Source organism: Cervus elaphus, chromosome 1, assembly GCF_910594005.1.
Source record: "Cervus elaphus chromosome 1, mCerEla1.1, whole genome shotgun sequence".
In the NCBI taxonomy this organism is placed as follows: Eukaryota; Metazoa; Chordata; class Mammalia; order Artiodactyla; family Cervidae; genus Cervus; species Cervus elaphus.
Window position 1 is genome coordinate 75,582,029 of NC_057815.1, and position 25,994 is coordinate 75,608,022.

The 25,994-nt window shown below is 37.0% G+C and overlaps 2 protein-coding genes across 11 annotated transcripts in view; one reads left to right on the top strand and one right to left on the bottom strand.

Annotated features, from left to right (window-relative positions):
• Positions 1–6,571, top strand: part of DNAJC24 (DnaJ heat shock protein family (Hsp40) member C24) — a 71,193-nt gene extending 64,622 nt beyond the window's left edge. For all 3 annotated transcript variants that reach the window (XM_043908676.1, XM_043908685.1, XM_043908667.1), the window contains one exon: positions 6,110–6,571. In XM_043908676.1, the coding sequence (XP_043764611.1) occupies positions 6,110–6,240 (131 nt within the window). In that variant the 3' untranslated portion in view covers positions 6,241–6,571. The remainder of the gene's footprint in view (positions 1–6,109) is intronic.
• The window catches only part of IMMP1L (inner mitochondrial membrane peptidase subunit 1), a 73,691-nt gene continuing 52,907 nt past the window's right edge, over positions 5,211–25,994 (bottom strand). For 7 of the 8 annotated variants that reach the window (XM_043908694.1, XM_043908696.1, XM_043908706.1 and 4 more), the window contains 3 exons: positions 8,343–8,453; positions 7,467–7,531; positions 5,211–5,481 (listed from right to left, as the gene is read on the bottom strand). In XM_043908694.1, coding sequence (XP_043764629.1) covers positions 5,451–5,481; positions 7,467–7,531; positions 8,343–8,453 — 207 coding nt within the window. In that variant the 3' untranslated portion in view covers positions 5,211–5,450. Of the gene's footprint in view, positions 5,482–7,323; positions 7,532–8,342; positions 8,454–25,994 lie in introns of those variants that run through there. The other variant, XM_043908700.1, reaches the window with a different exon arrangement.

The following is a 25,994-nucleotide window of genomic DNA, read 5'->3' on the forward strand; positions in this document are numbered from 1 at the left end:
TGAATTGCTCTGGTGAAATTTTATTCAGTTCCCGTTTTTAAAAGTGGAAGCCATGAATACCACACTCCCACATTTCTCTGGACAAATGAAGAAATCTTACTGTCTTCTAGAATTTTTGTGCATTTGTGTGTGCTCACTCAGTCATGTCCAGCTTTTTGCAGCCCCATCAACTGTAGCACACCAGGCTCTTCTGTTCATGAGATTTTCCAGGCAAGAATACTGGAGTGGGTTGCCATTTTCTCCTAGAAGGGATATTCCTGACCCAGCAATCAAACCTGCATCTCCTGCATTGGCAGGTGGATTCTTTACCACTGAGCCACCTGGGAAGCCCCCCTAAAATATTTATATACTCTTAATCCTATAACTTTACTATTCACCCTGGAGTACAAATTCCTAGGAATCTATAAAAATTTATTAACAAGTGTGGATAAGTAGAAGATAAACAGCCTGTCCTTTCCAAAACCAAGTTTACTGGAATATTTTTTAATGGCCAATTCTCAACTTAGTGCTCTTAGGAAGTTGAGTCTCAAGCTGTATTGACTTACAAGGGGAATCATGTTTTTGTTTATGAGCCACTCTGTGCCTCAGCTGCCAAATGTAAATCCTGAGTAGAGATTCTTACTTGCAGTGAATATTGGAAGACTTGAGGTTTTCCGTAACAGGGCTCCCAGGGTTTATGATAGTTTCATCAGAGTAAACAGGAAGAGCCGCTGGGCTATGAAAATACAATACACCAATGATACTGGTTTCACAGCTGGTTTGTAAAAGGGATAGATTAGAAAATGTTATTTATCAGGGAGATCTACCCAGCTAAACAGTATTTTTTGAAGATACAGTATTACCAGTTTATCAATCTGTGTATGTGTTTAATCTCTTATTGAACAAATTAGTTCTTGTTGTATTTCATGTGACTAGTATGTTTTATTTACTAATAATTCCTGATACTATGAAAATAGGGAAAACTGTTTTTTTTTATTTTTACTTCAGTAAAATTTTAAAATATAATTTAAAATTTTATTTTAAATTAAGGCTACGGATTAGTGTTGTTCAAGCATCTGTTCAGTCAGCAAATATATGGGATTTTTAATAACAAGTGAAAATACCAAGATATTGGACATGTACAACATGAAATCATCAAGAATTACCATAAATGTTGCTGTCTTTGGGATCCCCTAAAGTATAGTAAGACTTTCCTGGTGGCTCAGACAGTAAAGCATCTGCCTACAATGCGGGAGACCCAGGTTCAGTCCCTGGGTCGGGAAGATCTCCTGGGGAAGGAAATGGTAACCCACTCCAGTATTCTTGCCTGGAAAATCCCATGGACGGAGAAGCCTGGTAGGCTACAGGCCATGGGGTCGCATAGACTCGGACACGACTGAGAAACTTCACTTTCACTGCACTTTCAAAGTATAGTACATTCCCTGGCAGTGAAGAACATAGAAGCATCCCAGCTACAGCCAGTGGAATCAGTTAGAAGCAGCTACAGTTAATCTTAAAAGCATAGACTGTTCTTAGATACTTATTTACACTAAGGTTTTTTTAAATCATTGTAAAGATAGAAATAATCCTTATCCTTATGAGAGAAAATCCTAAACAAGAGCTGCATGAAGCCATTATTTTTGCATGAATATTTAAAAACTGGTCATGTGAGTTTTGCAATTGAATTTGTGATTTTGAATTGTTATTTGCAATTACAAAGAGCAGTCTCGGCAGATGAAATTAAATAAAAAGTGCGATCAACTGAAGTAGTAAAAAATCAGTTGATGATGTGCCTTCATGGTTGTTTTCAGAATAACCTTGGAAGGTAAAGATCCAGAACAGGAGAAAAGTGGATGAAATCCTACATGATAATCATAGCCAAACTATTAACTTCTTGGTCCAAGAACAGTAGGAAATGATGCATTTTATGATGCTTAAAATTGAGGCATACCTGAAGAACTTGAGAGAATGAAGTTAGCCATTGCTTTTACAATAAGTGTGTTATATACAACTTGTATGTTTTGTCTTCATTCAGTATATTTAAAATTATGATTTCTGTGAAGATAACACTTTGTTAAGTGATAGTAGAATAATTTAAGAAGAAAGTTAACAAGATGTAAGTTAACATTTGGAGTCATCTGTGACAAAACTCCACAGTCGCCCATGGTGGCCTCTGCACCTCACGTTGTTTCTCAGTGTTCATTGAGGTGGTGAAAAAACAAGAGGGAGATTTAAGAAAACCAATGATTAGAATATGCACATTTTTAGACAATTTAATTAAAAAAAATACAATTCACTTTGGAATCATGTTCTATTACACAATATGTTAGCTCAGATAGGGAGGGATGTTAGCATTTTAAAATTCAAGATTAAATTATTTTTCTTTATAGATAAAAAAAAACATTGTGGTGAAAAATGAAAAGCAGCATTGTGAATTAATGTTTCCTTCCTTTCCTTCCCTAGTAGCTCAGCTGGTAAAGAATCTGCCGGTAATGAGATCCCAGTTCAATTCCTGGGTTGAGAAGATCCCCTGGAGAAGGGATAGGCTGTCCATACCAGTATTCTTGGGCTTCCCTGGTGGCTCAGATGGTAAAGAGTCATCCTGCAATGCTGGCGACGTGGGTTCAATCCCTCGGTTGGGAAGATCCCCTGAGGAGGGCATCACAACCCACTCCAGTATTCCTGCCTAGAGAATCTCCATGGACAGAGGAACCTGGCGGGCTGCAGTCCATGGGGTTGTAGAGTTGGACATGACTGAGCGATTAAGCACAGCACAGCATAGAAAAGTCTTAGAAAATTATAAGCTTCTCTCCTCTTTAATGGGCTTCCCTGGTGGCTCAGTGGTAAAGAATCTGCCTGCAATCCAGGAGACCCAGGTTCGATCCATGGGTCAGGATCTTGCCTGAAGCATCCCATGGACAGAGAAGCCTGGCGGGCTATAGTCCGTGGGGTCGCAGCGTCAGACCACGACTGAGTGACTAACATTTACTGATAAAAGAAACATGTAAATTTATTTAGTTGATTGTTTTCCCAAGACCAAACTTGGTTAGAGAATAAATACAAAGTAGCTGAATTTTTTTTCTTTTTCTTTTCATGGCATATGATGAGCTCTAGATGTTAAAAAATGAAGTTATGGGATTGAATGAAGATATTTGGTTCCAAATAGGAAGGCTGTATATTGTCACCCTGCTTATTTAATTACTTATATGCAAAGTGCATCATGAGAAATGCTGGGCTGGAGGAAGCACAAACTGGAATCAAGATTTCCAGGAGAAATATCAATAACATCAGATATGCAGATGACATCACCCTTATGGCAGAAAGTGAAGAACTTAAGAGCCTCTTGATGAAAGTGAAAGAGGAAAGTGAAAAAGTTGGCTTAAAGCTCAACATTCAGAAAACTAAGATCATGGTCCCATCACTTCATGGCAAATAGATGGGGAAACAGTGGAAACAGTGGCTGACTTTATTTTTTGGGGCTCCAAAATCACTGCACATGGTGATTGCAGCCATGAAATTAAAAGATGCTTACTCCTTGGAAGGAAAGTTATGACCAACCTAGACAGCATATTAAAAAGCAGAGACATTACTTTGCCAGCAAAGGTCCTTCTGGTCAAGGCTATGGTTTTTCCAGTGGTCATGTATGGATGTGAGAGTTGGACTATAAAGAAAGCTGAGTGCCGAAGAATTGATGCTTCTGAACTGTGGTGTTGGATAAGACTCTTGAGAGTCCCTTGGACTGCAAGGAGATCCAACCAGTCCATCCTAAAGGAGATCAGTCCTGGGTGTTCACTGAAAGGACTAATGTTGAAGCTGAAACTCCAATACTTTGGCCACCTCACGCGAAAAGCTGACTCATTTGAAAAGACCCTGATGCTGGGAAAGATTGAGGGTGGGAGGAGAAGGGGACAACAGAGGATGAGATGGTTGAATGGTATCACTGACTCAATGGACATGGTTTTGGGTAGACTCCAGGAGTTGGTGATGGACAGGGAGGCCTGGCGTGCTGCAGTTCATGGGGCCGCAAAGAGTCAGGCATGACTGAGCTGACTGAACTGAACTGAAGATATTTGATTATAAGAAGTATTTTTAGAGATTTCGTTCATTTATCCCTAATTTTTTCATGATGCTAGTTAAATAATATGATCAGTAATTATTTTTCAGTGACAGTAAAATGAAATAACCAGTGGATCAGAGATTCTTTCTGGTAAAAGAAACAAGTATTTCAACTTACCAGGAAGATGACAGACTTATAAAATTATCACCATTAGTAGGCAAAATGTTGCCTCCTTTGGGCATCTCACTTCAGTGATTATCCTTTTGGTTCTTTCATCATTTGTAAACACCAAACAAATAGGCACACACACATAGCCCCCACAGAAAGAACACCATAGTGTATGTTTATATGTTAGGTTGGTACAAATGTAATTATAGTTTCAGGTCATGGACTTAAAATCATTATAACCAGGCTAAAATACGTCCTTATTAATCAAAACAGGAACCATTACAGTCAACACATTTTTTGCCAATGAGAAATGCTTGTTTATTCCCATAGCATAAAAATCCATGCTTAAAAAAAAAAAAATCCGTGCTTCAGGATTCAACGAACTCTTGGAAAGCATTTTCTGCATCCTGCTGGTTGTGGAAGCATTTTCCCTGCAAAAAGTTGTCGAGATCCTTGAAGAAGTGGTAGTTGGTTGGCAAGAGGTCAGGTGAATATGGTGGATGAGGCATAACTTCATAGCCCAATTCATCCAACTTTTGAAAGGCTGGATGTGTGATGGTGCCGTTAGGTGGTGGGGTGGAGAAGAATTGGGCCCATTCTGTTGACCAATGCTGGCTGCAAGTGCTGCAGTTTTCAGTGCATCTCGATTTGCTGAGCATACCTCTCAGATGTAATGGTTTTGCTGGGATTCAGAAAGCTGCAATCAGACTGGCAGCAGACCACCAAACAGTGACAAAGGACTTTTTTTTTTTTTTTTTGGTGCAAGTTTGGCTTTGGGAAGTGCTTTGGAGCTTCTTCTTGGTCCAGCCACTGAGCTGGTCATCACTGGTTGTTGTACAAAATCCACTGTTCATCTCACATCACAGTCCGATCAAGAAATGGTTCATTGTTCTGTAGAATAAAAGATGACACTTCAAAACGATTTTTTTATATGCCATGAGGCATCCACTTTTCAAGCTTTTTCACCTTTCCAATTTGCTTCAAATGCTGAATAACTGTAGAATGGTGAACATTGAGTTCTTCAGCAACTTCTCCTGTAGTTGTAAGAGGATCACCTCGGATGATGGCTGTCAATTGGTAATTGTCAGCTTCCAATGGCCAGTCACTACGCTCATCTTCAAGGCGCTCATCTCCTTTGCAAAACGTCTTGAACCACCACTGCACTGTACATTTGTTAGCACTTCCTGGGTCAAATGCGTTGTTGATGTTGTGAATTGTCTCCACTGCTTTACGACTCATTTTGAACTCAGATTTGCTTCTTGTCTAACATCATTTCCCTAGTCCAAAATAAATATAAAATAGCAAGTAATTATTCATTAGCAAAAAAACATAAAAGTGAGAAGTGTGCATTAAAATGATGACCACATTTAGAATGTATTCCAATATCAACCTTGCACCAACCTAATATTTTAATCAGAATTCTTGAAATAGTGTGATACCAGAAAAGACAGGAATCTGCTGAATTCAGCAGTTTTTTCTGAAATGATATACTGCAGGCAAAGGGATGCTCCTTGACAATAAGACAAGTAGTACTATTTCTTTTTCCTTCACAGTAATATTTTAGACAAACACTGTTAAGAAGAATATAAAATTTCTATGAATCTTAAAGAAACATAAGACTTCAAATAAATTTCATTGATCACTTTTGAGCATCTCCTCTCCCCCATGAGATTTTTGGCCTAGCGTTTCATAGTTTCCATCCTTCTCCTCCACAGATAATGATCTTTTAGTAACTAATTTTTAGAAGCACTGCCCCTATACAAGATATTTTTTCAGGTTTTCATTTAAATATATTTTATATTGACAGATCTTTTATTTTGCATTTTTTGTGGAATAGTTGCACTTTTTAAAAAGATTGTTAATTTACATGTATTTACATGTAAGTGTTTTTTATTTTCTTTGCAGATGATCATTCCTTTTCTCTGAGCTGTCGATGTGGTGGAAAATACAGTGTTTCAAAGGATGAAGCAGAAGAAGTTACACTGATTTCTTGTGATACATGTTCACTAATTATCGAACTCCTTCATTATCGCTGAGATTGTTCACTAAGTGGAATTCTTTAGTGTATTCAGACACATGGAGGAGAGGCCACTCCACCCTTGTCCATTCAAGCAAATGTATAAAGCTGAATTTAAAAAAAAGGATTTCTTTTTTTTGTCAGCTCTGTTTTTACAGAGAAAAGATAAGACTGTCAAGCAGAGGCCACCTGGATTAAGAGAAAATTAATTTCATGATTCATATGTGTTTATAGATCGCAAGAAAGGGGTCTTGAATTTAAATTTATATTAAATAAATTCCCACCTGAAAACTTTATTATTGGTTCATTTTCCTATTGGTACAAAGTAAAAATTTTCCTTTCTTTGTGTATGTATGTCTCTTTTAATGGGTCATAGAATCATCATATTCTCTTGTAGTTGCTATGTTTTTGAAGTAACGTGATATATCTAGCTGCTAAAGTAATACGCCTTTTATACAACTCTCTCAAATCTCAGGTCATTAGAATTAAGTTAGAATCCTTGTGAATAACATGTAAGCCTAGCTTCCCCATGATGAAAGCTGAATATGGATATTCATTAGGTTATTTCAAAGTTAATAAAGTGAAATGGCAACTGTAGAAAGGATAGCCCTGGAGTCAGAAAACGTGACTGTTGTGTTGCTGGTGTGATGAAATGGACTTTTTAAATGTGTTGATATTGATTACAGCTAACTATAAAGACTTTGATTTTCTGTATATTTACTATTCTATGTACAGAGTAAGTCAGAACTCATTTAAAAAAATTTTTAAGAAATCTCTTATGGGATCACTGAAACTTTGTTCCTTAATTTCAAATGACTGAGCCAAGCTTGTGACTTAGCAGCTTTTTATTAGGTTAAACTCTTGGTATTTATTATTGGTTTGAACTTAATAACACTAGTTACTACTTGACCTTGTAAATGTAGCTAAAGTATGAGGCATACTCAAGAGGAGTAAATTATTTTCATTATACCTATACAACCAAAAATTTGAAAGTGAGGTTGTTCTAGGTTTTCCCTAAAAATACTTTTATATCTAAATTTAGATGACTTATTTTGGATTATATTTTTATCCATATATTTTGAACAATATAGCTTCCAGAGTGTGTGGTGCTTATTCTTTATTTTTAACAATTAAAAATAACAAACTGAATAACAAATAGTTTATTAGTAAGTACATGGTTTTAGTGACAGTAAACTCATTTGAACAGAAGACAATAATCAAATGAAAAGAATAAATGTTTGCTACTCATCAGAGAATCTGTGACCATTAGGGCTGTCACGTAGAAATCCAAAATCATTCAGAGGCCAAATCTGTAAAGTCAAATGTGATTGAAGACAATTAGTAAAGCGATGTTATAGCATCATCATATTTCCCTTGTCATCCCTTTCTCCTTATTCTACAATCAAGAACAAATTTCCCACACCAAAATAACACTGTAGAAAGTAAACCTGTATTTGTGTACATATTTAAAACCTAAAATGTGGAACATTCAAACATTATATAAGAAATAATATGTTTGTGTGTATTTTCTTTCACTACTGTCAAAATTAACTGTAAGCCTAAGTACTTGAGTATAACATCTGCTTAAGTGTAAAAAATCCTGTAAATTATCCAACAGCACCAAGTACTCATGTCTGTTTTTCTCCTCACTGCCTGTGACAAAATGGAAAGGCCAACAATAACAATAATCTCTACTCTGACTCAATGACTTACAGCGAGGCACATGACTCTTACTAACTTACTAACAACTGGGACATCCCTGCATTCCAGCTAGCCGGACTCTAGACTGCTCTTCTGCAAATGCATATTAATACGTGCCCTGGGTATGAATATGGTTGGAAAAGTTGTATGAGAGAAAATTAAATTTTGGAAGTTAAAAGCTTCTTATGCTACCACTAAAGTAATTTGAACTTTGTTATTCAAACAAAAATATCCTCAGTTACCTGTCATAATGGGGGAGTGGTAATGTTTATTATAGCTATGAAGGTTAACATGTTCCTAAGGTGTAGTCATTGTAACAGCCTAAAGATTTCAAAGATCATTTGAAAGAAATTGGGTTTTTTTGTTTTTTTCCCCAGCTCAGAAAAGCAAGCCTGCGTTTTAAGCAGAAAACAGTAGTACCTTAAGGAAGATTCGTCCTCTTATTAGTCCATATGGAACAGGTCCATAGTACCTGGAATCTGTAGAATTCTGTAGATTATCACCTTCTAACCAAACATGACCCTTTGGCACCTAGAATTAGAGAAGAAAGCACCCCCTTTCAAAACAAATATGGATGCTATTAAAAAATTATGTCTTTTGGAGGTAGCAAGGAACAAAGTTCTTTTGTAAAATATAGTCAGACCCTATGGTTTGCATATTTGCTATTATCTCTGGCAAAATAAATTTTACTAAATATTAGTAAGTAGTATTAATATTTCAACTTTTAAAAAGACCTATCTCTTTTGCCACATGGTTCCCAAACATTAATTTGTTATACAAACCCCAAACTGAGGTTATGAGAGATCAAAACAGTGTGACAGGGTCATTAATTTAACAGACTTCAAAAGAGGTCATTAGGATGCTGGCTGAAAATGTGCCCCCCATCTCAGTAACAGCATAAGCAGGGCAGCCACTCACTCAGCAACATCCTGGGGCCAAGACCAAGGCCAGACCTATTAGAATGTTCATGATGAACTAAGTGGTAATTGATTGTGACATCAATTACAAATAATCTCATCATTTTATTGGAGTGGGCTTGTCAGAATTCTAATTAAGATCCTTGTTCTGCCTTTGTACAGGCCATATCTTCAATGTTTTATATACTTCAATAATGACCATCAAGAACTAGAAAGACCTATTATAAAATCATCAGTTGTGAAATTAATGATGGTGACCCTCTACTAAATGAAAAGATCTTATATATGGCCTGTGTATTAACTGGTAAATAATATAAATTTAAATTTTTACTCAATGACAATCATAAGCATATTTAGAACATGTTACTGTAAAAAAATGTGCTCTGTGATAGGAGACAAATGCCTACTAATGTCTGCTCCATATAAACTTTAAAAATTACTCTCCAGCAATTCTGTTTTTAAAATTGTATTTTAAAGTTTCTTTTTTTACAGTTATTGTTACCCAAGAAAGTTGAATTACTGACTAGCCAAAACAATCTATTGGGAAGGAATTAATTTTCACTATTTTTTTGACTGATTATTACTTGGGAACCTTATATGAAGAAAAATAGTCCTATCAGGTTTAGTAAGAAATGACCTATCTTTTAAATGTCATAATTTTTTTTCAAAGACCATCTTTTAGAGCAGTTTTAGGTTTGCCACATGAGAGAAAGGTACAATTTCCCATATGCCTCCTACCCTCACACATGCATGGCCTTCTATTACTGACATTCCCCACTAGAGTGGCATATTTGTTACACCTGGCGAACTCACACTACCATCATAATCACCCAGAGTCCCACAGTTTACTTAGGGTTCACTCTTGGTGTTGTACACTCTGTGAATTTGGACACGTGTACAACATGGATCCCCTACTACAGTATTACAAAGAATATTTTCACTGCTGTCCAAATCTTCTGTGATCTGCCTATTTCATTTCTCCCCCCACCTCCCCTGCCATCACCTCTGAATTTTAACTTTTGGAAAAATTAATTTGTACCAGCATGTAAAATAAGAAGTACATTTTACATCAGATATAATTTTGGAATGTCTAATGTAGAAATATTAGCCCAAAATGAGTCAAGCTAAATATTTTCATTTAGATACACTTAAATGTCAAATCTATTTGAAGAGAAAGAATAAAAGTGTTTTGAAAGAATATCAGATATTGTAAGATCATTAACTCCTACTGGGGGAACTACCATAGGTTCTAGGGCCAATAGCAAAGTTAGTTCCTACCTATATAAGAAGTTGATTTATGTGCAGTGAAGCGTAAGGCTGCTCAAATAGAAAAATGAGTACATCTCAGGTCACAGATGAAAATAGAAAAATAGTGTATCTGGAAATAGTATATGTGGGCTTCCCAGGTAGCTCAAATGGTAAAGAGTCTGCCTGCAATGCGGGAGACCTGAGTTCAATCCCTGGGTTGGGAATATCCCTTTGGAGAAGGGCATGGCAACCCACTCCAGTACTCTTGCCTGGAGAATCCCATGGACAGAAGAGCCTGGCGGGCTATAGTCCATGGGGTCTCACAGAGTCAGACATGACTGAAGTGACTAAGCAGCTGCAGCATAAAGTACACAAATCAAGGGAGCAACCTCATCACTGATTGATGGTACCTTTAATAAGAGCTTCTCTATAAACAGGAAAACCTTCAAGTTTGAGTCTTAAAATCAGTCACCTTTGCTGACCTACCCCTCTATCAATTACTCACTATCAATTCATTATGTTTGAAATTACTTTTGGAACACATACTTATTTTTGATATGGGGTAAGTGGAAGCAGTGTCAGACTTTATTTTTTTGAGCTCCAAAATCACTGCAGATGGTGATTGCAGTCATGAAATTAAAAGATGCTTACTCCTTGGAAAGTTATGACCAACCTAGATAGCATATTAAAAAGCAGAGACATTACTTTGCCAACAAAGGTCCATCTAGTCAAGGCTATGGTTTTTCCAGTGGTCATGTATGGATGTAAGAGTTGGACTGTGAAGAAAGCTGAGCACAGAAAAATTGATGCTTTTGAACTGTGATGTTGGAGAAGACTCTTGAGAGTCCCTTGGACTGCAAGGAGATCCAACCAGTCCATCCTAAAGGAGATCAGTCCTGGGTATTCATTGAAAGGTCTGATGCTGAAGCTGAAACTCCAATACTTTGGCCACCTCATGGGAAGAGCTGACTCATTGGAAAAGACCCTGATGCTGGGAGGGATTGGGGGCAGGAGGAGAAGGGGACGACAGAGGATGAGATGGCTGGATGGCATCACCGACTCGATGGACATGAGTTTGAGTAAACTCCAGGAGTTGCTGATGGACAGGGAGGCCTGGTGTTCTGCGATTCATGGGGTCGCAAAGAGTCAGACACGACTGAGCGACTGAACTGAAGGGTGTACACTTTAAAATCAATTTTATAGACACATACTTTACAGTAAAATGGACTCATTTTATAAGTTTTGACAAATGTGCACTCTTGTGTAAGCACTTACCACGATCAAGATGTAGAACATTACTCTCACGCCAAGTTCCCTCCTTTTCAGGTCAACCTCCCACCCCTATACTTCATACTAGGCAACCAGTGATATGTCTCCTGTTACTAGAGACTAGTTTTACTTGTTCCTAAATCTAATACAAAGAAGACTGCACATACTTTCATGTCTGGCTTTTGTTGAGCAGTTTTTAAATGATTAATACATGTTACATGTATCAGTCTTTCATTTCTTTTTACTGCTGAGTATTGTTGTCGTTCAGTCACTAAGTTGTGTCCAACTCTGCGACCCGATGTACTGTAGCTTGCGAGGCTTCCCTGTCCAGGCAAGAATACTGGAGTGGGTTGCCATTTCCTTCTCCAGGGGATCTTCCTGACCCCAGGGGTCAAACCCGTGTCTCCTGCATGGGCAGGTGAATTCTTAACCACTAAGCCACCCGGGAAAGCCCTTCTGAGAATATCCTATTGTAAATCACAGTATTTTTTCCCATGAACCTGTTGATGGATATTTGAGTAACCTGCAATTTTTGGCTATAACAAATAAAGCGCTATGAACACTGATGCATACACATCTATTTTTTTCCAGTAAATATGTAAGGGTGGAATTTCTGGGTCGTAAGTTTATGTTTAACCTTAAGCTTTTCCAAAATAATACCATTTTACATTCCCAACACCAATGTATGTGTGTTTCTGTTGCTTTATAACCTTGGTATTTTCAGTTTTTTAAAGTTTTGCCTGTATAGTAGGCTATTTTGTCATCACACTGTGGTTTTCACTTGCATTTCTCTTTAAGTATTTTCCCTTGTACCTATTAGTGTATCTTTTGTGAAATATCTACTGAAAATATTTTGCTCATTTTAAAAATGTATTCTTCTTCATTTTAAGAGCTCTTTATATACCTTGAGTACAAGTCTTTTGACAGATATTGCAAATATTTCTTCACAATCTAGGATCTTTATCTTTTCTTTTGCATTTTTCAACCTGCTGTAAAGACTATATAAATTACACTCTTTAAAATTTCACTTGGTTCTTTCTTTTATTTAGCACTTCTTCCCTTATGTTTATCCTCTAGATCCTTGAAAGTATTTATAATTAGTGTTTTAGAGCAGGTGTCCCCAAGTTTCTAGGGTCTAATGCCTAATGGTCTGAGGTGGAGCTGATATAATAATAATAGAAATAAAGTGCACAATAAATGTGTTTGAATCATCCTGAAACCATCCCCTGTGATCAATGAAAAAACTGTCTTCCAGGAAACTGATCCCTGGTGCTAAAGAAACTGGGTACCACTGTTTAAGAGCACATGACTATTAATTCCATTATCTCTGTCATTTCTGGATCTGTTTTTCTTCTGTCATGGGTTTCATTTTCCCACTTCTTTACATATCTAACTTGTGACTGAGCTGAACATTCATTTGTTGAGTGGATTTTGTTCTTTTAAGACAGCGTTGAATGTTGAGGAGGTCTGTTTGGTTTTTAGAAGGCAGTTAAGTTAGCTGTGAATCAGCTTATTCCTTTCAAGCCTTGTTTTTAAGTTTGTTAAGTTGGGTCTCTCATACTGACTATTCCAAGGGCTAGTCTAGCCCACTCCTAAGACATCATATTCCATGGTCTCTTCTGAATACTCTGGATATTCAGTGATTTCCTTCCCCTGTGGCTGGTAAAAACTCCAATGGCTCTCAGCCCTGTGTGACCTCTGAATTGCTAGGCTGATCCCCACTAGCTGTTCTTCGCTCAGTCTCTAAATTTCACCATGCCTGCTAAGTTGCTTCAGTCGTATCTGACTCTGCGACCCCATGGACTGTAGCCTGCCAGCCTCCTCTGTCCATGGGATTCTCCAGGCAGGAATACTGGAGTGGGTTGCCATTTCCTCCTCCAGGAGATCTTGCTGACCCAGGGATCGAATCCAGGTCTTCTACATTGCAGGTGGATTCTTTACTGTCTGAGCTACCAGGGAAGCCCAAATTTCACCATATTCATGCACAATTCAGTGTTCAGCCCCAAATCCAAGAGAAGACTGGTGCATATTTCTCAAGATCATTCTGTGGCTCTTTTCTCCCTAGTGGTTTGATGCATAAATTCCAACCACTTAAATGTCCCTCTACCCTAGTCTCTGTTTCCTCAACTCAGCAACACCACTGTCCTTTAATTGAATTTTCCTTCCTTGGAACCTCTGAAAACTCCCTTAAAGGCAGAAGTAGGGGAAAATAGAAGGTTTGTTCATTTCCCTTCTCCCAGGAATCTGTCTTGTTCTGCCTGCTGTACACTGTCTGAAAACACTTGTTTTACATAGTTTGTCCAATTTTCCAGTTCTTTATGGAAGGAGAGCAAGTTCAGCACCAGTTACTCCATAGTTGTCAGAGGTTCAAATTATCTAATTTTTAAAGTCTTATTATTTTTTTTTTTAGCATACCTCATAACAATATGAAGAGAATCCTTCTGGCTGAGAACTAAAAATTTAATGTAAGTAAGGTGTGACTGGCATCTCTACCTTGAATCCCCTTCAGTGGCATCCCCTGTATGTTTTCCTTCTATCCTTTGCCTATCAAAATCTCAAAAAGATTGCCAAACTTAGCATGCCATTATGTATAAGCAAGGAAGCTGAGTATGGTATTGCTTGCATCTCAAAATTGACAATAGAATAAATATTCCTCAGTAGGCAGAAGTTAAATAGAATTTATTTATAGAATAGTCACACACAGCAGACAGCTAATAGAAGGACTTGGGGCTTCCCTGGAGGCTCAGTGGTAAAGAATCTGCCTGCCAATGCAAGAGATGTGGATTTGATCCCTGGGTTGGGCAGATTCCCTTAAGAAGGAAATTGGGTCTCTCCCACTCCAGTATTCTTGCCTGGAAAATCCCATAGACAGGGGAGCCTGGTGGGCTACAGGCCACATGGTCACAAGAGAGTTGCATGACTAAACAACAACAATAGGACTTACATGGATACAGTGAAAAACATTTACAGGGTATACTTAGGTATACTTACTTAAAAAAAAAACACCACAAAATTTTATGTATTTCAAAATTTACATTTTTGGGACCAGTATGTATTACTTAAGTAGTTCAATTACATATATATGTACATACACATATATGTATCTTAATATGCCTAGTTATTTTAGTAATACTTGTACTTTTTTAAAAAGGGAACACTGTCCATCACAATGCAGTTCAGGAAGAGCTTTACTTAAGTAAAAACAATTTTTTTTTCTTTGCTCATGTGGAAATAGAGAGACCCAATTTCCAATCCATACAGCAGGCTCTGCTTCTTTGCACAGTGTAAGTAAATGACTGCAATTATAGTATTGTCACTAGACCTCTGGGTAACTGAAGTATTAGTCTAGCTATGAACTCATTTATTTAAATAAATATAAAGTACAACACGTTTTTGGTATGGGTCCAAAACTTAAAACCTGACCTTTCTGCTCAGGTGAGTAGAGTGGAATGAAGCAACGAACCAAACAAAAATTTCCTTTCTAACTCAAAATACAGTTATTGTCTGTTGGATTAATCTATTGGTTATCACTAAGTTCAAATTTAAACCAGGTAAGAAAAAAATCTATAGCAATATTATTATAATAAAATGTTAACAGATAAAAAGGATTAAAATATAGTTTAAATTATTTTTAAAAAGCCATTATAACTTTCCAGTTAAAGTAGAACTCATAATAAATGTTTTACAAATGGCCAAAAGTGGAAATCCTAATTCCATGTCTTTGTTCATCATTTCTCATAACCAAAACTTTTTAAAATAGCTAATTACTTTTTCTGTTTGTACTTTTGGAAATATGCCACGACAACTTGAATGAACGCACAAGACTAAGAATATATGAATATATGTCTACAATGCCACTTAGAAATTTTTGCTCAACTTTGAATTTTCCCAGTGTCTCAGATATAACTAGCTTTAGGGCTAACTTTTAAAGCACTAAAAGAGCCCTTAAATCATTCTTGGTTTTTCCTTTCTACGTCAGAGGTTTACCTCCTGAGCTATGATAAAACCTAATCTGAGGGCAGGACAAAAGAATCAAGCCTCTGGTTCTCAGCTATACTTTACTGAGATCTAGTTAAGTGCCTCCTTTATAGAACAAGCAACAAATGTAATTGCCTCATGGCCTGCGGGTGTCCATTGAACAAAAGCAGCTTTTGTGAACCAACCCACAGGTGTTACCTTTCTTGATTCAAGTGAAATCTGATGAAAGAGTCCACAATATCAAATAACATATTTACTAAACTGTAATCAAACTTATTATTTGATTAAGGAAAGACTAATTAAGAAAAAGTTCCGACTAAAGAGTAAGATACTTGTATGCTCAATCTTTCAAAAGTTTCAAAAAACAGGAAATCCTAGTAACAGACTGATTTTTAATTAACTCTCTGTTTGCCAGGTATTTAAAAATTTACAATCAGCAAAGGCAGGGTATGCAATGGCCTTATTATTGTTCATGACTCTTTAATGGTTCTTCTAAAATGACTGTGAAGGTAAAGAAAACAATAATTATTGAAGAAACAAAAATAAAGGTAATGGGGGGGGGGGGGGTAAAGCTTCCGAAATCCTTTTTTGACATGATTTTTTTTCCTGAAATACATAGGAAAAGGAGAGGCATACAAAATATCATCATAGTAAGATGCGATGCACACAAATTTGTGGAGAGAACACTTGTGAAATGAGATAATTCATTAAAATTATATAGTTTTAAAGAACTTCACACACAGTATTTGTATGACTCATGCAAGGGGCAAAACTGGGAACACAATCATTAAATAACTATTGGAATTGACTTTCCTATATAAACCACCAAAATGATAAAGACATATATGTCAAAAAGTGAAACATTAAATCCCCTGAGAGGCGATCATGTAGAAGGACTTTTAAGAACACAAAACTGAGAAAACATTATTAATCTTAAATTTTATAAAATGGGGCTATCCCAAGTGTCGGTTATGAATGGGTAACTTTGAAAGCAAAACTCCAGGAACAGTTTAACTCAGATTCTATTTTTAATGACATTCTCCTTGCCACAACTGTTTGCCCATACTTGTCTCCCTGAGTAGACTATCTGGGGAGGGAGGTGCTCCCAAATGCATGACCACGGGATTAACTATCCCACATCATTCCCAGGAGCTGTTATTGTCTTTCCCTACTTAAAAATGGTGCCACTTTAGGTTCATAGCCAGTTATCACTAAAGAGGAATTTACACAAAAGTTCTAGTAGGCTACACCTACAGCACTGGGGTGAGGGTAATGATGAGGGATGCTTTCAACCAACAGGTTCTCTTTCATTATTGAGCATCTCCCTGCTGAGCAGGTTTAGAGCTTATTTTAAGACTTGACTTGCTCATTCTCATAGCTATAGCAAGCTAAGCTCCTTCATCTTCTCCTTCAGTACTCAATACCTCCATCCAGCCTGAATAGGAATCTCTGGGCCTGAGTTCAGATTGTAGCTCTGCCACTTACTAGTTAAACACCTTGGACAGGTTATTTAAACCTCATCTATAAAACTGGAACTAGTAAATGCCTTACAGAAATATTCTAAAAAACAAATAATATATAAGGTTCCTGGCACCCAGTAAGCACTCACTAAATATTAGCTATTGTTGTTAACAGTTGCTCCAGCTGCTGGATGAATGATGCCTGCCGGGCTTTCTTTGTTCCTGATTTTTTATGCAGTCTATCCAGTTCTCTGCAAAGTGAACTGTGCTTTGCAATTTCACTTTCGTTATGCTTTTGGCCTTTTTCTTTTACACTGTATTCAATTATATAGTTCTGGTACTAGCCAAGACTTTGAATTGAATCCATTATAATTAAAAATGTACATTAATTTTGAACAGATGCCGTATTAATTATGCCAACTGATTTAATGGAATTTAATGAAATTCAATTTTTAAGACCAAATCATCCAAATGTAGCAAAGAACAACATTTTTAATATTTTAACAGGGATCTTTTCCAAGCAATGTTTATTGACTATCAAATACCTAAGCTCTTCCTTATGAAGCATTTACTTCTTCAGAACCATCTACCAACTTGTTAGAAGGCAGAGGAAGAGGGAAACGGTTGGGGTTGAAGGCAATAAATAGGCCCTTCCATCTAATACTAACATCCCAATCCTATAGATTTTTTTTCCCCTAGGACAATGGATTATTTCACTCTGACTTCTTTTTTGTTCTACATGTAACAAGGTTACCTGCTGTGTATCTGGATTAGTATTTAAGAGAAGTACCTTATATTCTCATTTCAAAACTATGTCAGTACTCTCATTTTAATATAGCCTGATGTCCACTCTGGTTCTCATGGTCCAAAAGATGAGCCTAATTTAATGAAACAGGATATCTGAAAGAGTAGTAGAACATAGTGGTAAGTATGTAAATAATGAGTTTTCTCATGTTCACAGAAAAAGTCTAAATAATTAGTAAATCAGATGCTTACTATAAAGAATATGTGCCAATAGGTTTCCACCAAATATTCCCACTGAACTATTCCTGGGACTTCAAATAATTCTTCCCAGTCAAAACTCATCCCTATATGGATTTATTCCTGTAGATGAATCTCTGTATCTCTTTTCAATTTCTTATGGCCCCAGTGCATAACTGCTTCATACAGAGATTGACTAGAAAACTGATTTATACCTGAAATGGAATTAGAAAGAAAAAGATTCGAAGTATTCTTGTACTTGGTATTACTGATGCCTTAAAAAAAGCATTGTGCTGCATGATTTCCTTTGATAGATGCTTCTCCTTTTTATATTTATTAAAAACAGAATTCTAATGTTATTCTAATTCTAAATAACTTCCATAGAGTAATATGTAGCTTTGCGAATACAAAGTTGCAAAATAGGCAGATGGATGACAGATGATTTTTTTTTTCTGCAATAATGTTAAGATATGAACAGAATAGCTAAAGATCTTTAAAAAGATTGATCTCTGGGGGCTGAGAGCATCAAAACATTGTTTTGACTAATAAGACATCATGAAAATATACTGTGGACATCAAGGAGGGAATCATATAACACCCAGACATCATTCTGGGAAAGCACTTGTTTTCTTCTCACTTCAATTCCATTGCCACTGTACTCATTTTAAGTACAATCAATCATAGGCTTATTATATAGGCTTCCAGAGTACTCCAAAACTGACCCAAGCTTTTGGCTCTAGCAACAGAGATAGATGATGCATTTCTTCCAACATCCAGTCCTGGTTAGACATTCTCCTCATCTTTCTCCAAACTTTTACTGGTTTCCATTCTTAATGTTATTTTCTCAATTATATCTTACAGCCTATTTATTAACTGGGCTTCCTGCCTCTGGCCTCTCCTATTCCAATCATCTTTATTAAACTATCCTCAATTAGTCTATATTAGTATCAGGGTGATCTCTTAAAAACTAAGTCTGATGATGTTACTCCCAGGACTTTCCAGGTGGTCCAGTGGTTAGAACTCTGTGCTTCCACTGCAGGGGCATGGGTTCAATCCCTGGTTGGGGAAATTAAGATTCTGCAAGCCATGTGGTGTGACCAAAATAAAGTTACTCCCCTGCTTGAGACATACAAGGAATTCAACCCTGATTACCTTTTCACTTTTATCTCTTTTTGCTAGTCATCCCTCCCCACTGTATGTCCCAGAGGTAGGGACTTATTTTTCACAGCTGCCCAAAGCACAGGGCTGCACTCTCCCTTCTAGAACCTAAATATGCTGCTTGCTTGGATAAGGGTCTTATCCAAGCTCCCACTTATCCTTTAGAACTTCAACTTTTACCTCCCAAGTCTGGAGTAATCCTATCCAGTGTAGATGAATACCCTGTTACACCATTTTGTAATTCCTTGCCTGCTCCTCCAACTTGACTACAAATTCTTAAAGCTGTATTGTTCAACAATGTAGCCACTAGTAACATATGTGACCATTTAATCTTACAAATTATATAAAACTAAAAATTCATTTCCTCAGACATACTAACTACGTTTCCTATACTCAACAGCCACATGAACCCAGAGGCTACCACACTGGACAGTGTAGATACAGACTATTCCATTTTTGCAGGAAGTCCTATTGGAGAGCCAGCAAGCAGGGACTTACCGACTCTAACATGGTGGAGATCCTCAAGTAAATGTTCAGTAATGTCTAGAATTAACGGAATTAGTGAATTCATGAATAAATAATAGGAAAATTGTGACATTATTGTCTGGCAAATGTGCCCACCCCTGTAGCCTCCTAAAGGCCTTTTGCTGAAGTCTTCTCTCCATCCTCCCAAGTCCAGTGGTTTCCCCTGCTCCCCAGGCACAGTCTCATTAAAGAAGACGCCTGGTGCTGGGACTGGTTTGGGGTTAGGTATATTTGCAGTTAGGGTCAGAAGGCCATATCAGTCTATATCCCCAGACCTACTCTGACTTTCTTTACATAACAGAAGTCAGGTCAAATTTCAAGTCTCTTCTGATGATAGGAGGTTTCTCTAATCCTTCCTGATTTAGAAATTTAAACACACAATGTACAGGAAGTAGATCAGAATCTTGAGTTACATCTTAGAATTTTAAATTACTCACCCTATAGTTTTAAGTACTTTGTTTCCCTTCCCTGTTGGCTCTGTATGTGTATTAATAGTAGGGATGTAAGCCAGCTATGCCAAATGAAACAATACTGAAATTTTCTTAAAATAGTTATGAAAATTCCAATCCAGGAGGAAAGTACATTCAGATATCTAGGTGAGCAGTACCATGGCATGTAATGTCAGTATTTTCCAGCTAATCTACCATCTTCAACTGTTTTATAACATACATACTTTTAAATGTAATTCCTCTTTTCCATTCTCATTTTAGGTAAAGACTGGTTAAGTGAGAATGTTTTTATAGATTAAGTGGGTCACAGAAATCTGTAGGATTTAAATTACCCAAAGTGGTAAGAGAAGAATTTCATTCAGTTGTTTATTTCAGAAAACATTTGAATATATTCCACCTGGTCAACGACAGCTTTCCAGAAGACCACTGCATCAGATCAGGAAGCCACTCAGAACACATTCTCTTTACTACTATCAGAGTGCAAGTCTGTCTAGATTCTTACATTGAACAGTAGCATTACAATTTCATTATTAGTAATTTTTCCCAATTACTTTTAAGCAGCCTAAGTGTATACAGGTCTCATATAACATATAGATAAAACTACATGTAATATGGCATTTTACTGAATTGCATAAATGCCTCCCCTAGAATCTCACCAATAGCACTGACTTTCCAACTCTGAGTGGTTAAAATATTTTTAGGTGAGCAAAATATGCTAGTTTCAGGAAGAGTTGCTACTGTTTCAACAGAAATGTTGATTTTTACAAATACATATACATACATATTCAAACACATATTAAGATAAAATACATTTCTATAAAATCATATTTTATAAACTACATATTATTATTAAGCTAAGATTAAAATATTCTGAAAATGTTCAGGGAACACATCAGAAAATGCTTAAGTACTGAGTGCCTCAAAGATGATTTTTTAGTGTTAACATCAGAAGAAAAACACCTCAGAATTGTAAACACTAAGTCAAATTTATCTTCAGAGTTGTGTTAGCTATAGGATGAAAAAGTCACGTCATCTCCGCAGTGAACTTCACTTAGCAAAAAAGTAAACAAATTTCCTCCGCATCAGCTGCAATCAAGGCATTAGCAGTATGCCATGATTGATTACCCTGGGAGCGGTTGCTGAGAAATGGATGTGAAGCACAGGTTTTTATCACTATAGTCTGCAAAAAGCAAGTCCCTTGTTTAGATATCCTAGTTGTAATAAGTGACATTATTAGGTAGTTCTTCTATTTAAATGACATAAGGATTCAGTGTATCAGCAGCTTATAATAAACAAGCCCTTTCAATCTGATGAGTCCTCTCCCTACAAAGAAGTACTTTTGCTGTTTATAATACAAGTGGCAATAGAAGACCATATGGTTGTGACTTTTAGCTAAAGTAAATGACATTTAAACAAACAGAAAAACAGCATTAGGATATTCAAAGATTTGGACTATAACCTAAATACACAGGACACATTGGGAGTTATCAGTGTTTATAAAAGTGCCCATTTTCTAATGTTGTCCAATTAGATTATTTTTCAGCTTGCAATTTTATATAAATACTTCTCAGTATACAGTAAAACAGCTTTTTACCAGCATCTTATCCCATTTCAAAGTTTTATTTTTAAGAATACTATAGACAAGAGCATCCTTAGAACATTTAATCAGTTCTTTTTGAAATGTAAAACTATCTCTATTTCTTACATTTCTGCCAATAACAAGGTTATAAAGGTATAAAATGTTACAAATTGTTACAAAATGTTATAAATAAATTACAATAAAGTATATTGTTACTAACATACTCTATAAAGAAGAAGAAAAATGTAAGAAATATGTAGGGCATGACCAAAGTAGCCAAGATGGCATGGTCAGGTGCTCTTGCCCCAAGTTTTGTAAATAAAGATTTTGTAACAGCTGAGATCACTGATAGCGGTGTGCATGCTCGTCACGAGGCACTCGCGGGTCCATAGGCTACTGTTAGTGTGGAAGCATATATTCACCGGGAATGCCCTGGCAGACTACGTTATGGTTATGTTTTGGCTGGTGCTATGGCCGCTGTGCCCGCCAGGAGAGAACAAACGCGTCTGCAGTTCCTACGGCTCCTCCAGTCTTCTCGCAGGCTCTGAGCTTCCTCCTTGCCTACCCTGGGTTTAAGATCAGTGCACACAGGGTTACGGAGTGAGACACCTGGCGCAGCTGGCAGGACCAGGAGACGAAATACTACATTTCTTATCCACCCACTCTACTGTGGTAACAAACCAGCATCTGATGAACATTTCACCTTCTGTGTATGACACTGGAATCCATGTTATCAAGAACCAAAAAGCTTTATAAAACTGGATCTTTGATAGGTCAAAAATAAAAGTAAATTTTCTAATAAGTACAGATGTTTTCTTTAACAGTAGCAGAAGATTGCCAAGTTGTAACTACAGGAAAATACTGAAATCTCCATAATCATATTTCTACTACCATGCTCATTTTCAATACAGAGTGGCCGCTATGGCTGAAAAACTGAAATTCAATAAATAGAGTTTTAATTATTTGAAAGATTTAGAAAAAAAGATTCTTCATTTTATAATAACCAACCACTGGAAAGCAGTTTACACTTAAAGGAAAGTTTACCAACCTCCGGTAATAACTTATCCATCCTTAAGCTGCCAACCAATAAAAGGATCAAAAGAACAAAACATCCGCAGAGTAGTTAAATATGTCCAAAGGCACATCATTTCTACCAAAATGTAGAAAACTCTCTTTACCACACAACTTAATTAGTGGGTACTACATGTTGCAAAGGCAACTTAGCCTTCATAGTAACAAAACTGCCATACCATTTCTGGGAAGTCATATTTTCCCCCAGAATGAGAGTACGGTAGTAAGCCCAAGGTACCTCAGGTTCCACTGTTCCTTAGGAAGAGTTAGACAAGACCAAATTCAGAGTACCCCAAACTAAGTCATTCAGACACAGGTGAATTTTTAGTCTACTCTAATAAAAGGGCTAAAATCTATCAAACAGAAGTCACTTAGGGAAATAAATATTTACTCAGCACAATGCTATCCTGGCACAAAGTAACAAGGGCATTCCAGTACTTTCTACAACTTTCACCTGCCATTACACAAGATGGTCAAGTAGCCCTACCATGGAAGTAGGTAGAGTTTTCAAATATTCTATGAAGACTAGGATGAACACAGATTGGCCAACTCAGCATTAGCATACAGTGTGTTGAGGTATAAGAACATCTGTATCATTGAAAAGTGGAACATCATGCACTTTACTCCAGGGCAAGTCTGCAGGAGAAACCAGAAGAAGAAAGGGAGTAGAACAGAAACTAAAAGAAAATACCATCAGACTCTAGTTATGTGTGCATTTGTCTAAACTTCCAGTATTTTTAAAGTATCTACCAGATGCCAAATAAAAGATTAGAAACTGGGGAATTAACTGAGATCAACACAAATCCCTGCCATTAAGAATCTGATGTTCTAGAGCAAATGTCAGCAAATGTTTCTGTAAAACGCCAGACAGCGAAGAGCCTAAGCTTTGCAGGCCACAGAGTCTCTGTTACAACAACGCAATTCTGCTGTTTTAGTGAGAGTCCCAGACAATACATAAAAGAATGAGTGTGCCTGTGTTCCAATAAAACTTAAACTACAAGAACAAGGAGCATGAAGGATGTGGGTCTTTCAGGCTATCAAAAGGACCACGGCTTTTATTATGAGATGGGGAGCTACTGGGCCCTTTGGGGAGAAGAGTAACATTATTTCTATTAAAAAGCATCATTATTAAAAAGGATGATTTCAGCTACTATGCAAAGAGTAGGGAGGCAAGAAGTTGGGAAAGATACAAGCAGAGAGAGAAGATCAGAAGTTATTACAAGAAAACAAGAGTGAGATAAATTTGTCTTGCAAAAGGATGTAGCAGTGATGGTGGCAAAGTGTGGTCGAATTTTGATTGTATTTACAAGATATCAGTTCAGTTCAGCTCAGTCGCTCAGTCATGTCCAACTCTTTGTGACCCTGTGGACTGCAGCACACCAGGCTTCCCTGTCCATCACCATCTCCTGCAGATTGCTCAAACTCATGTCCATCAAATCGGTGATGCCATCCAACCATCTCATCCTCTGTCATCCCCTTTTCTTCCTGCTTTCAATCTTTCCCAGCATCAGGGTCTTTTCCAATGAGTCAGTTCTTCCCATTAGGTGGCCAAAGAATTGGAGCTTCAGCTTCAGCATCAGTCCTTCCAATGAATATTCAGGACTGATTTCTTTTAGGATGGACTGGTTGGATCTCCTTGCAGTCCAAGGGACTCTCAAGAGTTTTTTCCAACACCACAGTTCAAAAGCACCAATTTTTCAGTCCTTGGCTTTCTTTATAGCCCAGCTCTCACATCCATACATGACTACTGGAAAAACCATAGCTTTGACTATACAGACCTTTGTTGGTAAAATAATGGCTCTGCTTTTTAATATGCTGTCTAGGTTGGTCATAGTTTTTCTTCCAAGGAGTGTCTTTTAATTTCAAGGCTCTAGTCACCATCTGCAGTGATTTTGGAGCCCACAAAAATAAAGTCTTTCACTGTTTCCACTGTTTCCCCATCTATTTGCCACGAAGTGATGGGACTGGATGCCATTTTGAATGTTGAGTTTTAAGCCAGCTTTTCACTCTCCTCTTTCAAGAGGCTCTTTAGTTCTTCTTTGCTTTCTGCCATAAGGGTGGTGCCATCTGCATATCTGAGGTTATTGATATTTCTCCCAGCAATCCTGATTCCAGCCATGCTTCATCCAGTCCAGCATTTCTCATGATGTACTCTGCATATAAGTTAAGTAAGCAGGTTGACAATATACAGCCTTGACTCCTTTCCCAATTTTGAACCAAAATATAATCACCATGATTTGCTAATAGATTGGATGAGAGGGTGAAAGAGGAAGAGAGGCAAGGATGACTCCAAGGTTTATGACTTGAGTGAACAGAAAAATGGAGTCACCTTTCGGTGATTGGGAATATATGTAGGAGGATTCACTTGTGGAAGGAAAATCAGGAGTTTAGTTTTGGACATACTAAGTTCAAGAGGAAAATATTAGATTATTAGATATATGATTCTGCAGTTCAGGAAAGAAGTTGTGGTTGATATAAATTTAGGACTTTAAAATTAGACAGTATTTAAAACTTCAAGACAGGATTAGGTCACCTTACATTTGCATATATAAACAAAATAAGTTTAAAATACAAACCCTTAGTTACTTTTTTACTTAGTAAACCCAGTAAGTAACCCTAAGTTACTTAGTTATTTGGAGTAATCAACAAAGGACACTCGGAAGAAGCAGAAAAAGGAGAAAACCTAAAGACAGCGTTATTCCTCAAACTAAGAGAAACCAGGCCTTATGAGCAACTACTTTAAATACAAGTGAATTCAAGTGAAAGGAGGACTGAAAGTTGACCACTGGATCAACAACAGAACATTCATGAGAACTGTTCCAGTGAATTCCCAGGGATCAAAGTTTAAGTGGAATGAGTTCAAAAGAGAATATAAAGTTCACAGGGGAGTCAGTAAGTATGCACAACTCTTTCCTAAAGCAGGATATGGTGCCCAAAAGGTCTGTTTGTTTGGATGGGAGGTTTTATACCATGATTGTTTGCTGATATGAACTTACTGTATTTCAAAATGCCTAACTGTAACAGTTACACTATGAATTAAAATCACAGCTTTGAACTATCACACAATGTTATCCTGAGAAAGAATATAAAGTGTTTTTCTTTGTTTCTTTATTAGCTTTATAACAAATTTTACCATATTTCCTGAGTCTTGGCTCTATATCCCTTAGGGGAGTGGAGTCTATGTTAAATCACCTGCTGTGCTGATCAACGGAAGAATGCTAGTTCATTTAACGTATTTCCTACCTGCTAAATGCTTCTTCCAATTAAATTATTTTTGGCAAATTAGTGGCTTCTAGCAGCTAACTGAGGAATTCCTACAGTATAGAAAGGCAAGTTATTCAAGATTTTTGAGCTGAGTAAAATTTGTTTCTTTTGAGAGTCACAAATTAACTCAATTCCTAGTACCAATGCTCAGCCCATTACTCAAGGGAAAAAAT